Source organism: Bos mutus, chromosome 29 (assembly GCF_027580195.1).
Source record: "Bos mutus isolate GX-2022 chromosome 29, NWIPB_WYAK_1.1, whole genome shotgun sequence".
Lineage (NCBI taxonomy): Eukaryota > Metazoa > Chordata > Mammalia > Artiodactyla > Bovidae > Bos > Bos mutus.
The window spans coordinates 26,781,238-26,792,407 of NC_091645.1; the positions used below are offsets into that span (position 1 = coordinate 26,781,238).

The 11,170-nt window shown below is 40.1% G+C and overlaps 1 protein-coding gene across 2 annotated transcripts; it reads right to left on the minus strand.

Moving 5' to 3' along the window:
* Positions 1-746: 746 nt before the first annotated feature.
* On the minus strand, positions 747-7,123 carry LOC102287060 (olfactory receptor 8B3). Of its 2 annotated transcripts, none has more exons than XM_014479904.2 (2): positions 6,208-7,123; positions 747-766 (listed from the first exon to the last, which is right to left on the minus strand). In XM_014479904.2, the coding sequence occupies exons 1-2, from the start codon at positions 7,121-7,123 to the stop codon at positions 747-749; spliced, it is 936 nt and encodes a 311-aa protein (XP_014335390.2). The 2 variants fall into 2 exon arrangements, with proteins under 2 accessions (XP_014335390.2, XP_070221098.1); XM_070364997.1 differs by lacking the exon at positions 747-766 and adding an exon at positions 3,328-3,332.
* Between the last annotated feature and the right edge of the window lie 4,047 nt (positions 7,124-11,170).

An 11,170-nucleotide genomic window follows, 5' to 3' on the forward strand; every position in this document is an offset into this window, starting at 1 on the left:
TCTTCTTAGTATCTTCTGCTTCTGTTAGGTCCATACCATTTCTGTCCTTTATCGAGCCCATCTTTGCATGAAGTGTTCCCTTGGTATCTCTAATTTTCTTGAAGAGATCTCTAGTCTTTCTCATTCTGTTGCTTCCCTCTATTTCTTTGCATTGATCACTGAGGAAGGCTTTTTTATCTCTTCTTGCTATTTTTTGGAACTCTGCATTCAGATGCTTATATCTTTCCTTTTCTCCTTTGCTTTTCACTTCTCTTCTTTTCACAGCTGTTTATAAGGCCTCCTGAGACAGCCTTTTTGTTTTTTTGCAGTTCTTTTCCATGGGGATGGTCTTGATCCCTGTCTCCTGTACAATGTCATGAACCTCCATCCATAGTTCATCAGGCACTCTGTCTATCAGATCTAGTTCCTTAAATCTATTTCTCACTTCTACTGTATAATCATAAGGAATTTGATTTAGGTCATACCTGAATGGTCTATTGGTTTTCCCTACTTTCTTCAATATACGTCTGAATTTGGCAATAAGGAGTTCATGATCTGAGCCACAGTCAGCTCCCTGTCTTGTTTTTGCTGACTGTATAGAGCTTCTCCATTTTTGGCTGCAAAGAATATAGTCAATCTGATTTCAGTGTTGACCATCTGGTGATGTCCATGTGTAGAGTCTTCTCTTGTGTTGTTGGAAGCAGGGAACATTAGACTGACATATCATTGGAGATTTCTTTTCTGCCTCTTGTTATTGGAAGCATGAATCAGACAATGTTTGATTTTCCTGTCTCTCTAGCCTTCATTGAGCAAGAATATTTATTTCTCCTTTAATGCCTGAGATGGAAGGTTCTATAATGACTGTTTAGTATATCCCATTTTGCATCTGTAAACACTTCATATTAGGCTTCATCTGGCAAAGGGTATTTTTACCTTTGCACACCCAGTTCTATACATAATGGATTGTCAATATATATTTATTGCCTGTTTGGGAGAATAAAGTTTAATGTAGTTATTGCCTTATTTGCAGTTATATATCTTTTCATTGAAAAAGTCTAGACCAAATTTAGCTTTCTGATTTTAAGTCCACTTCTGCCTCCAAAGTTTATCTAAATAAGCAAATAATAATTACACAATTTGCAAACGTTTGTAGGCACTGCAGAGGCCCATCTATTCCATTATATATTTTATCACTATTTGAGATGCCAAAATTGTGTTAAAAGTTTGTCAAAAATCTTTCATTTGTGAAGCCTCAAAACAAAAATCAAACTTATGGGGGGTTCAGGATGGGGAACACATGTACACCCATGGTGGATTCATGTCAATGTATGGCAAAACCAATACAATATTTTAAAGTAAAAAAATAAAAATTAAAAAAAAAACTTGTTTCATTTTTTAGAAGCAATAAGCTTTCTTTAAAATTAGGTTTCATTCTTTCAGATTTTTTAAGGAAAAGGTAATTTTAAAATTGGCATACCATTGTAATCATTGTGTTTGGCAAAGTTTTAGAAGAAATAACCTAGTTCTCATTTTTAGTTATCAAATCAAGCTCTGTGTGTTTGTCCGTGTTAGTCACTTAGTCATCTCCAACTCTTTGCGACCCCATGGAACATACCCTGCCAGGCTCCACTGTCCGTGGGATTCTGCAGGCAAGAACACTGTAGTAGGTTACCATGCCCTCTTCCAGGGATCTTCCCGATCCTAGGATCAAAACTCCATCTCCCGCACTGCAGGCAGATTCTTTACCATCTGAGCCACCAAGTGTCTCTTTCGACCTCACTAAAAGATGGGGGAATCAAAATAGAGTGTTTACATGTATAATGCAGTTATTCTTTGTAGTATTTGCTTTTTTGTGTTATGCACTAAAGAAATTATGAGAGAAAGGATAATTCTAGTGAACTTGCACAGCAGAGAATTAAACAGGCAAACTGTGAGCTTCTCCTGTGTCTGTGTAACAGGAGAGCTTCCCTGGTGGCTCAGATTATAGAGTTTGATCCCTGGATTGGGAAGATTCCCTGGAAAAGGAAATGACACCCCATTCCAATATTCTTGTCTGGAGAATTTCATGGACAGCTGAGCCTGGCAGGCTGTCCATTGGTTTACAGAGTAGGACATGACTGAATCACTAACGCTTTTTTATTCCACCCCCCCCAATTCAGTGTGAAAGCACACTCTCTGGGCAATCACAGAAACCAGAAAGAAAATTTACTAGTTTTATTAATTCCATCCTCCACTCCTTTGTACAACCTCCCAACAAACAAACTCGCACAGAGACAGACATACACAGATTGTCTTCAAGTCTTGTGTTTTGTGAAATCACTGCCTAATAAGTACTGGAGGGCATGCAGTGCACTTGCCATCTTTGCAAGCACTTCCAGGTTTGTGGTTCCTGGTTTCACCTCCTAAGAACAAGGGTTGAACTAGAGATACTTGCTGATTTCAGGAAGAAATAATTATTGCTTCAACCACTCACTGTTTATATAAAAGAAAAATAGAATAAAACACAATGCACATTTTACAACTGTGAAGTGCCTAGCACACAAAGAAATGTAAGAGACAGATATACATTTAAATTTTCATTTGCAATATAGTAGACTTTGACACGGAGAAGGCAATGGCCCCCCACTCCGGTACTCTTGCCTGGAAAATCCCATGGACGGAGAAGCCTGGTGGGCTGCAGTCCATGGGGTTGAAAAGAGTCGGACACGACTAAGCGACTTCACTTTCACTTTGCACTTTCATGCATTGGAGATGGAAATGGCAACCCACTCCAGTGTTCTTGCCTGGAGAATCCCAGGGACAGGGGAGCCTGGTGGGCTGCCATCTATGGGGTCGCACAGAGTCAGAGACTCTAAGCAACTTAGCAGCAGCAGCAGACTTTGACAAGGCATTCCAGTATTCCTGCCTTGGAAATTCCATAGACAGAGGAACCCAGTGGACTATAGTTCATGGGGTCCCAAAAGTGCTGGTCACGATGTAGTGACTAAATAACAGAGTTACATCCTATATGTGGGTAGATCCCAAAATAGATCTAACATGGTTACAATTATTCCTAAAAAATGATTATGTCAGCAAATGCCCTTGTTGAGGATAGACATGCCATTTTGTCCTTAGTCTGGCACAGTTAGTGTTTTCTATATCTTTATGACATTTCATTCTATATTCATTTTAGCATCAGATGAAGTAGGTGGTTTATATGCAAGGTTTTGCTGCACAAAATATATACCTTTGTATGTTAAAATTCCTCTCTATGTAGTGAAGTTTTACATTCTGAGGATGGAATTTCCAGGTTCCTCAGTGAGTGGTAGGATGATGGAGTCACCTTGGATATTTAAAGTCTCTCTGATATCAAACTAAATTAATCCACTTCAAATAATAATAAAGAGAATGAATAGGGTGTTACCACTGCTCTTAGAAGTAGTGTTGTAATTTTCGCTGTACTATTACCTATGTCAGTATATGTGTATCTCCTGGGAGAACTTTGAGGCAAATAGGAAAGGGGAATTTGGCTTCCATTTCCTCAGTTCAGTTCAGTTGCTCAGTCATGTCTAACTCTTTGTGACCACATACTGCTGCACACCAGGCTTCCCTGTCCATCACCAACTCCCCAAGTTTACTCAAACTCATGTCCATGGAGTCAGTGATGCCATCCAACCATCTTATCCTCTCTAGTATGCTTCTCCTCCAGCTTTCAAGCTTTCCTAGCATCAGGGTCATTACCAATGAGTCAGCTCTTCACAACAGGTGGCCAAAGTATCCAAGTTTCAGCTTCAGCATCAGTCCTTCCAATGAATATTCAGGATTGATTTTCTGTAGAATGGACTGGTTGGATCTCCTTGCAGTCCAAGGGACCCTCAAGTCTTCTCCAACACCACACAGCTTGAATTCTTTGGCGCTCATATTTCTTTGCAGTCCAACTCCCACATCCATACATGACTACTGGAAAAACCATAATTTTGACTAGATGTAACTTTGTTGGCAAAGTAATGGGTCTCTGCTTTTTAATATGCTGTCTGGGTTAGTCATAGGTTTTCTTCCAAGGAGCAAGCATCTTTTAATTTCATGGCTGCAGTCACCAGCTGCAGTGATTCTCAGTTCAGTTCAGTTCAGGCGCTCAGTCGTGTCCGACTCTTTGCGACCCCATGAATCACAGCACGCCAGGCCTCCCTGTCCATTACCAACTCCCGGAGTTCACTCAGACTCACGTCCATCGAGTCAGTGATGCCATCCAGCCATCTCATCCTCTGTCGTCCCCTTCTCCTCCTGCCCCCAATCCCTCCCAGCATCAGAGTCTTTTCCAATGAGTCAACTCTTCACATGAGGTGGCCAAAGTACTGGAATTTCAGCTTTAGCATCATTCCTTCCAAAGAAATCCCAGGGCTGATCTCCTTCAGAATGGACTGGTTGGATCTCCTTGCAGTCCAAGGGACTCTCAAGAGTCTTCTCCAACACCACAGTTCAAAAGTATCAATTCTTTGGCACTCAGCTTTCTTCACAGTCCAACTCTCACATCCATACATGACCACTGGAAAAACCATAGCCTTGACTAGACGGACCTTAGTTGGCAAAGTAATGTCTCTGCTTTTGAATATGTTATCTAGGTTGGAGTGATTTTAGATCCCCCCCAAAATAAAGTTTTTCATTGCTTCCATTGTTTCCCTATCTATTTGCCATGAAGGGGTGGGACTTGATGCTACGATCTTAGTTTTCTGAATTATTGAGTTTTAAGCGAAATTTTTCACTCTCCTGTTTCACTTTCATCAATAGGCTGTTTAGTTCTTCTTCTCTTTCTTCCATAAGGGTGGTGTCATCTGCATATCTGAGGTTATTGACATTTCTCTTGCAATCTTGATTCCAGCTTGTGCTTCTTCCAGCCCAGCATTTCTCATGATGTATTCTGCATATAAGTTAAATAATCAGGGTGACAATATACAGCCTTGACATACTCCTTTTCCTATTTCAAACCAGTCTGTTGTTCCATGTCCAGTTCTAACTGTTGCTTCCTGACCTGCATATAGGTTTCTCAAGAGTCAGGTCAGGTGGTTTGGTATTCCCATCTCTTTCAGAATTTTCCACAGTTTATTGTGATCCACACAGTCAAAGGCTTTGGCATAGTCAATAGAGCAGAAATAGATGTTTTTCTGGAACTTTCTTGCCTTTTCAATGATCCAATGGATGTTGGCAATTTGATTTCTGGTTCCTCTGCCTTTTCTAAAACCAGCTTGAATATCTGGAAGTTCATGGTTCACATATTGCTGAAGCCTGGCTTGGAGAATTCTGAGCATTACTTTACTAGCATGATATATGAGCTCAAAAGTCTTTCTCCTTCTGACAACAGCAGCAAAAGACATTCAAACTGTTTTGCTAAAAAGAAAAGAAAGGAATACCCAGCTTGAGAGAAATTCATATGTCATTCTAAGACAGAGGACAGTCAACTTTAAATCAAGAATGTTTTCTTATATTACATGCTCACTGAAATAGAATAGCATAATCAAGAGTGTATAGAGTATACTGAAGAATAATACACTTGAAGCCAAAATGATAAGAATTTAGTCTACAATTTTTCTTTCTAAAGCTGTGTGACTTAAAGTAAATCATTATCCACTCTTGGCTTCACTTTCCCACCCATGCAAAACATGTATTTTGATGACTGGCTATGTGTCAGTTTTACTTACAAAGATGAAAAATAAAACTCTTTGGAAAAAGAAGCTTAACACTAAAGGTTTACAGATGGGAAAGGAATTATCCTTGATACTCTTAGAACCATCAATCTCTGGTATTTCAAGAAGGTATATATTGCCAAGTGAAATATGGAAAGATAAGAGTAGAAACATAGTATTTTATTTATCCTTCTAAATACAAGTTGATAGATTAAAAGTAACCCATGTGATATGTTTCAGTCTAATGTTATGTAATTCATTATTTGGAGGCCATTGGTCTTTTCCCAAGGGAAAAATAATTTCAAAATGATAATTAAAAAGATAATATATTCACTATTTAATGTTATTACTATGCAAGAAAAAGAGATGATATGTATTTTGAAAACAGTGAAAAAAATATAAAAATGGAAATAAATTATTCAAACAGGACTCAAATTTCTTTAAGATACTAGGTTAAAAAAAGATGAAAAAATATGGTAAGAAGCTTGTCATTAAAATTAAAAACTTAACATCTCATGGTACAAGTTACTTGTGCACACAAACAGTTCTAATTAAAACTGTCTCCTACTCAGAGTTTTTCTCAGAGCAAGTTTAACATCTTTGTTCCTCAAGCTGTAGATTAATGGGTTCATCATAGGAATCATATTGGTGTAAAAGATGGAAGAGATTTTCCCTTCATCCAAAGACACAGCAGAAGGTGGTTTGAGATACATGAATGCCCCTGATCCAAAGAAGAGAGAAACAGCAATGATGTGCGAACTGCAGGTGCTGAAGGCTTTGGACCTGCCCTCTGTGGAGCTGATGTGGAGGATGTTGGTGAGGATGAGACCATAAGAGACAAAGATGGTGAGACTGGGCACAATGATATTGATGCCCACTACAATAAACACTTCCACTTCACAGACGTAGGTACTTGTGCAGGAGAGCTCAAGCAGAGGGAGGATGTCACAGAAATAATGGTTGATGGTGTTTGCATCACAGAAGGTCAGTCTCAGCATGCATCCAGTGTGAGCCATGGCACCAGAAAATGCCATCAAGTAGGAACCAAACATAAGGCTGGAACACACTTTAGGGGACATGGCAGCATTATATAAGAGTGGGTTACAGATGGCCACATAGCGGTCATAGGCCATTGATGTCAGCACATAGCATTCAGAAATGACAAAAAAACAGAAGAAATAGAGCTGGGTCATGCACCCCATGTAAGAAATAATATTCTTCTTTGATAAGAATTTAATCAGCATCTGGGGTGTAAATACAGAAGAATAACAGAGGTCTATGAAAGACAAGTTAAAAAGGAAAAAGTACATGGGGGTGTGTAGGTGTAAATTCAGTGCAATTAGTGTTATCAATCCCAAATTTCCCAGCACAGTGACCATGTACATTCCTAGGAACAGGAAGAATAGAGGGAGTTGGAGATCTGGCTGGTTGGTTAATCCCAACAGAATGAATTCAGTCACAAAAGAGCCATTTCCAGGAGCCATTCTTCTCTAAGGTGTTCTGTGAGCACAGAAGAAAAAGGTTACTTAGAGAACAATGACTCAATTTTCACACAATATCTCCTCTCAAAAGTATGCTGTTTGGGCTGGGGATATCTGAGAGTAACCCAGCCTGGACTCATGGAATTGTCTTACCTACTCTCTCATGGAACTGTCTTACCATTATCCTGAAAATTAGTGACAGGGAATTTCACTTTTTTGGATCTTTATAAACTAAGTAGGAAAGAATATCAAAATTTAGCCTACAGAAGACAGAAACCACTGCCCTGTGAGGACTTGACTACTTGGGATAAAAAACAAACAGTGGATAAAGGAGAGGTTTGGAGCAGGATTGACTCATTCTTCCCACATCTCAACATTTCTCCTTTCATTTGAAGTCTCCCCTCACCTCTAAGACTATGGGCAGAGACTCTAGCAATTAGGTGCTGGCAGATTTAAAGCAGATTAGACCTTGTGGGGTGAGAACAAAGAAAATTGCTTCTTAACTAAAACTAAATGGCCAGAATCTACGAGAGGTTAACTCTTTGCCCCACTGCTGCTGCTGCTAAGTCGCTTCCGTCATGTCCGACTCTGTGCGACCCCATAGACGGCAGCCCACCACTCCCCATCCTTGGGATTCTCCAGGCAAGAACACTGGAGTGGGTTGCCATTTCCTTCTCCAATGCATGAAAGTGAAAAAATAAAGTGAAATCACTCAGTCGTGTCCGACTCCTAGCGACCCCATGGACTGCAGCCTACTAGGCTCCTCCATCCATGGGATTTTCCAGGCAAGAGTACTGGAGTGGGGTGCCATTACTTTCTCCACTTCGCCCCACATTACAGAGTAAAACCTGTAACTGTAGATGAGTGAGACATCCGTCCATGGAGAGGGAACTTACTGACTGATCTAATGCATCCTTTTAGGCCCCTAGTGTCTCTGAGTGTTCACTGATCCATGCCTTAAATAGACATTTTTCTAAATTTTATGTGAGTCTCAGGGTGCTAAATTGGAAAGAAATTGTGATATCTTAGATCCTTGGCAGAGAAGGCAATGGCACCGCACTCCAGTACTTTTGCCTGGAAAATCCCATGGACTGAAGAGCCTGGTGGGCTGCAGTCCACGGGGTCGCTAGAGTCGGACACGACTAAGCGACTTCACTTTCACTTTTCACTTTCATGCATTGGAGAAGGAAATGGCAACCCACTCCAGTGTTCTTGCCTGGAGAATCCCATGGACAGGGAAGCCTGGTGGGCTGCCGTCTCTGGGGTTGCACAGAGTCAGACACGACTGAAGCAACTTAGCAGCAGCAGCAGCAGATCCTTGGACTTCCAATTCAAACAAGAAGGGCTAGAATAAATGGAATTCAGAAACTTACCTTCCTTTCTCCAGAAAACCCCAGGGCTTTCTTATCATTGGTTTTACCGTCTGGTCTTAGTAGGGCAATTTCAGGTTCTGAAGCTCTGGTTCCTTTGATTCTAAGAGAATGCAGCCCACATGTATTTTCTGATTTGACTTCAAAATCTTTTAAAAATATAGATCATAATTTCTGTTTATGACTTTCAGTCCCCTCAAGCAGCAGAGAAAAATAAACATTCTTCTTTATTATTGTTTTTGCCGCTTGGTAAGCCACAGATTTAATGTGAGTGTAATGCTGTAATGCACTCGGTTATAAATGTGGCAGAAGCTTGTTCAATCTCTTCCCCAGGGAAACACTCTATGTATAATAGGGACCTGGGAGGATTGCATTTGCATCCTGTACCTTAATCTGTCCTTAGTCCCTTAGAGATTCCATAGTTTACTCAACTTTTCCCTACACTTAGGGATTGTCCATTCACCAAAGAAAAGCCAAATCTCCCATGTTATGTTCATTTAGACTACAGAAATGAAGAGGAAGCCCTAGTCTCTCTTTTCCTACAAAAACAAATGATGCAAAAACAATTTATGTAACGAAAATGTAAGATTCAGAAAATTGTTAAGAGAGTCTTTCACCCCATTCATGCATGAAGCCAGACATATTGAAGCTATGTGTAGGGGCAATGAGCAATTGCATTTCTGGAGAATATGATTCAGAAATGAGTCCTAGTAAATCAGTACTGGTGCTGTGCTTACTCGCTCAGGCTTGTCCAACTCTTTGTGACCCTATGGACTGTAACCTGCCAAGCTCCTCTGTCCATGGGGATTCTCCAGGTAAGAATACTGGAGTGAGTTGCCATGCCCTCCTCTGGGGATTTTCCCAACCCAGGGATCAAATCCATGTGTCATTCATTGCAGATGGATTCTTTACAATCTGAGAAACCAGGGAAGCCCAAGAATACTGGAGTGGGTAGCTTATCCTTTCTCCAGGGGATCTTCCTGACCCAGGAATGGAATCAGGTTCCCCTGCATTGCATTTGGATTCTTTACCAGCTGGGCTACCAGGGAATCCCAATTAACTGGCCTATCAATGACTCACTTATAGGAAAAAATGTTCCCTCTGAGATTTTCTAATCCATCATTTCTCTACACAGTCTAGAAAATAACTATTAAAGGAGTAAAGGAACACTGGGTCTTCAGGTGAAAGCTTTCTCATAATTTAAACAGTTCTGAAATAACAATTTTCTTCTATATCAGAACTTGAACAGTGCAAAAGCTCAGGTTTGTGTGTACCCTCACCATTTTTGGTTTCTGCACCAGAGTAGAGTTTACAGTGAGACTGTGTCTCAGCCTGTTCTATCTACCTCAGTGTGGCCTTTTCTCACCTTACAAGGTGAAGAAAGTTCTCGGCAAGTTTTCAGATCCTTTTTCAGAGGTGATTCTTTCATATACAGCTGTAGAATTACTGCATTCATGAAGGGAGGTGAGCTCAGGATCTTCCTATGTCACCATATTGAACCACGTTCCCTAAAACTGGGCTTCCCTGATAGCTCAGTTGGAAAAGAATCCGCCTGCAATGCAGGAGACCCCAGTTCAATTCCTGGGTCAGCAAGATCCGCTGGAGAAGCGATAAAGCTACCCACTCCAGTATTCTTGGGCTTCCCTTGCGGCTCAGCTGGTAAAGAATCCAACTGCAATGCGGGAGACCTGGGTTCGATCTCTGGATTGGGAAAATCCCCTGGTGAAGGGAAAGGCTACCCACTGCAGCATTTTGGCCTGGAGAATTCCATGGACTGTATAGTCCCTGGGGTTGCAATGAGTCAAACATGACTGAGTAGCTTTCACTTTCACTAAATGTATACAGTCAATTTTTTCTCAATAAAACTGCAAAAGTATGAAAAAGTTACTAAATAAGATATTTTATTTTTAAATGGCAGAAAATGTATGGCCATTGGACTTCCCTGGTGGTCCAGTAGTAAAGAATCCACCTGCCAATGCAGGGACATGAGTACAATTCCTGATACAGGAAGATTCCACATGTCCTGGTACAAGTAAGTCCATTCGCCACAACTACTGAGCCCTTGGGCCAGGACAACTGAAGCCCATGTGGCAACTACTGAGTTTGCGAACCACAACTTGAGAGCAACCCCCACTCACCACAACTAGAGATAGCCCAGATACATATTTGGAACAACTTATGTATGGGAATCTATTTCTTCAATTGTAAATTTAATGAAATCTAAAAAGAGATCAAGTGTTTTTAATTAAAAGGTTTAGTGTCACATTCATCTGGGCTGTTCTGAGAACGCTTTCAAGGCTTAGTACAATAAAAGGTAAAAATGTCTTAATTTTTATATTGGTTGTGCAATGAAGTGATAATATTTTGGGTATATTGAGTTACATGAATCATTATTGTAATTAATGTCACATCTTTCTCTTTTACCTTTTTAATTCGGCTAGCAGAAAATTTGAAATCACATGTAAAAGTACTTGAAGTATATTTAAATTGAATATCACTGGTCTAGCACATAGATGGTGTCTAATGGGTTTCATTTTTTAGTTAATTTTTATTTCAGTATAATTGTTTTGTACAATGCTGTGTTAGTTTCTTGCTGTACAGAAAAGTGAATCAGTTATATGTAATGATATAACCAATCATTTTTTTTAAATTTCCTTCCCAGTTAGCTCACTACAGAGAA

Coding starts and splice junctions, on each gene's coding strand:
- LOC102287060 (XM_014479904.2), bottom strand. CDS start 7,123: ATGGCTCCTGGAAATGGCTCTTTTGTGACTGAATTCATTCTGTTGGGA. Junction 767..6,207: donor TGCTCTGAGAAAAACTCTGA/GTAGGAGACAGT, acceptor CTAGAGAGACAG/GAAAATCAAACATTGTCTGA.